Genomic DNA, 3,443 nt, shown 5'->3' on the forward strand with positions numbered 1-3,443 from the left:
GGCTGAGAATTTCCAAAATTTGTGAGACACCAAACCAATCCAAGGATCTCAGAGAACACTGAGCAGGAAAAATTCTTTAAAAAGAAACTAAGCTTATTGTATTCAAACTAAGCTTATTGTATTGATACCTGGTAGTTATCACTTACCAAATACACTGCCCAACATCTCCAGATGATCTGTTATTTCTGAAAGTTTCCTTTATTACATTTCTTACTTCAGAGAGATGAACTTTGGTCAACTTTCCTCATCACTATACTAAAAATCCTGCCCAAGGAAGAGCTTATTTACCATATAGGCTTGGCTTCATGCTATGGTCAATGCTGCAGTCAGTATTCTCAGAAAGAAAGGACTGGTTCCATTTTACATCCATCTTTTGTTTTCTGTCAGAAAACCTACCACACCGCCAAGTACGCCTTCTCTACACTGCCTCTGATGTTTAAGTAATTTTAGAATTCTGTTGAGACTATCTCCCTTTTTTGGTATGATGAATCTCGTCCTAAATTGCATGCCAAAGACTTTTGAGAACTGAACTATGGGCCCAGTTCTCATGTCCCAGACTGGCCTTTCATTACCCACACAATGAATGGGTTAAATTGCTTGGCAGGTGACAGTCCAATGATCACAACCAAGGAGGATTTCCCAGGGGGATTTTATTACTTGCAATAAGTAAGGAGGACACTGGGAATAATTCCCCAAAGAATTGCCTCCCTGAGCAACGGTGCAAACATGGCTTTTATTAGTCTGGTTAGCTGAGTCACTGTATGTACAGGTGGAGTCAAGGCAGTGCAGTCCCAGTTGTTGGTCATGCTTCTACATATGTCACATGTATAGAAAATGGTTAATAAGCTCCTCCTCGGGCAGGATTTTTAGTATAGTGATGAGGAAAGTTGGCCAAAGTTCATCTCCAACTCAGGCGTCTCTGGGTCCAACTGGTCTTTGTTTTTCCTGGGCTGAGCTTCTTCCTGGAACTTTTTAAAACAAAAATTCAAGATATAACAGTTACAAGTGGGTAACTTTTCACCATGCATACCCAAAAACCCAAGGACCCTGGGTTACACTTTAGGTGGCACCCATGTGGGACCTGTCGGAAGAGTACTACAAAGGCTTTGAAAACTGAACTGACATTGGAAACACAACCTCAGAAGGCTGGTCAAAACTTATGACTTGAACCCGAATGGGTTAATTACCTTTTAAAACATAAATATCAAGATCCTCCACCAAACTTAACCAAGACCCAGAGCATCCTAATGACGTTCAAAATGTCCGGGATACAATCCAAATTAATTGGCATGTGAAGAACCAGGAAAATCTCAACTCACGTTGGAAAAAAAAGTAACAGATGCAGAATGTAAGTTGCCACACATGTTGAAATTATCAAGACTATAAAGCAGCTATTCAAATGGAAAGTTAAAAAGTCTCAGAGAAGTAATAGAAAATATAAAGAATAGCCCCATGGAAATTTTAGAACGGGAAAATACAAAAACCATCATCACATCATATCCAGGGTACATGCTGTCAATATTGCTTATCACTGTTGATGTTAACCTTGATCACCCAGCTGAGGTAGTATTTGACGGGTTTCTCGCCTGTACAGCTATTCTTCCCCCTTTCCCCCTATTTTACTGTTTAGCGGGAAGTCACTATGTGCAGCCCATGCCTAAAAAGGGAGTAGCTGGTAGGCACGGTGGCTCACAGCACTTTGGGAGGCTGAGATGGGTGGATCACCTGAGGTCAGGAGTTCGAGACCAACCTGGCCAACGTGGTGAAACCCCATCTCTACTAAAAACACAAAAATTAGCCAGGCATGGTAGTGCACGCCTGTAATCCCAGGTACTCAGGAGGCTGAGGCAGGAGAATCACTTGAACCTGGGAGGCAGAGGCTGCAGTGAGTTGAGATCGCACCACTGCACTCCAGCCTGGGCAACAAGAGTGAAACTCCGTCTCAAAAACAATAATAATAAAATAAATAAATAAATTCGTGTGTTCATGTACTTACTGCATATCAATTCTGCTGGAGACCACTGGAGCTACACCATCAGTAATGGGAGGGGGTGGGGCTACTCTGGAAAGGATGATCAGGGAAGGTCTTCGAGCTAAAAGCTAAAAGGATCTAAAGGATAGATGTGGGTAGAGAAAGAGAACAGACTTGAAACAAAAGCAAGAAAGCCAGTATGGCTGAAGCAGAGTAAGGTAAAGTGATTTATTCAACTGAAGCTTCTTAACCCATGAGATAGACAGGACAGATAATCCCCAAATTCAAATGTTACATGATTTTCCCAACTGATGAAGGAAGCTAGTAACAAAACCCAGCCTCATCATTACAAGCCAGGCGTTTCCCAAATCATCAGTGGTCTATGACATTTACAGACACAGACAGGCACTGTCCAATGCAGTATCCATTTAGCCATACAAGCACCTGAAATGTGGATATTCCAAACTGCTACGTGTTGTAAACGTAAAATACACACCAATTTCAGGCCTATTATGAAAAAGGAGTATAAAATATCTCATTGAGGCCGGGCGCAGTGGCTTACACCTATAATCCCAGCACTATGGGAGGCCAAGCCGGGCGGATCACTTGAGGTCAGGAGTTCGAGACTAGCCTGGCCAACATGGTGAAACCCCTCTCTACTAAAAAACAAAAATTAACCGGGTGAGGTGGCGGGCGCCTGTAGTCCCAGCTACTCGGGAGGCTGAGACAGGAGAATTGCTTGAACCCTGGAGGCGGATGTGGCAATGAGCCAAGATCACGCCACTGTGCTCCAGCGTGGGCAACAAAGCGAGACTCCGTCTCGGGGGAAAAAAAAAAAAACTCATTGATAATTTTCATCTCAACTTTGAATATTTGGGGTAATCAGATTAAATAAAATACATTATTAAATTTAACGTCACCTCGTTTCATCTTACTAGAAAGATCTTAAATTACTTATGTGGTTGCTATTGGACAGCAGCGGCACACACCCTCTCAGTATGTTTTTCTTTATTAGGAGCTCCCCAAGGGCCAGTTTCTTGAAAATTCTGCACAATAATTGCTGAGGCTTGTACCTCCCCTCCTCTCATTCCAGTTTTAACCTCAGCTCTGAAATTCGTGTTGCTTAACTTCTTTGAGTTTCAGGGGCTTTTCATGCTTCCAGTAGGAATGACGGCCACTTCGTGGCTCTTTTAGGAGAATTAAGTAAACTTTATCGGGCAATACTGGCAGCCCCGTCATAGTCACAGAGACAGCCAGCTCACCCGGTAGCTCTCGAAGGCCTCGTCGATGGGTGCCATGGCGTGGGTCTGGTGCTCCTGGGACTCCCTGCATACCAGGCACACGGGCCGCTGGTCTTCCTCGCAGAAGAGCCGCAGCGGCTCCCAGTGGCGGCTGCAAAGGCCCGGGGGCACGGGGCCCAGGCGCCGGCGCCGCGTCTTCTCCGTCAGCCTGGCCAGGGCCCAGTTGGGTC

General features: G+C 44.5%; 1 protein-coding gene across 1 annotated transcript in view; it reads right to left on the bottom strand.

Moving 5' to 3' along the window:
* TRIM4 (tripartite motif containing 4) overlaps nt 1-3,443 on the bottom strand; it is a 32,051-nt gene extending 28,608 nt beyond the window's left edge. The window contains exon 1 of the mRNA XM_011943852.1: nt 3,235-3,443. Coding sequence (XP_011799242.1) covers nt 3,235-3,270 — 36 coding nt within the window. The 5' untranslated portion in view covers nt 3,271-3,443. The remainder of the gene's footprint in view (nt 1-3,234) is intronic.

Source organism: Colobus angolensis, unplaced genomic scaffold (genome assembly GCF_000951035.1).
Source record: "Colobus angolensis palliatus isolate OR3802 unplaced genomic scaffold, Cang.pa_1.0 Scaffold222, whole genome shotgun sequence".
Classification (NCBI taxonomy): domain Eukaryota; kingdom Metazoa; phylum Chordata; class Mammalia; order Primates; family Cercopithecidae; genus Colobus; species Colobus angolensis.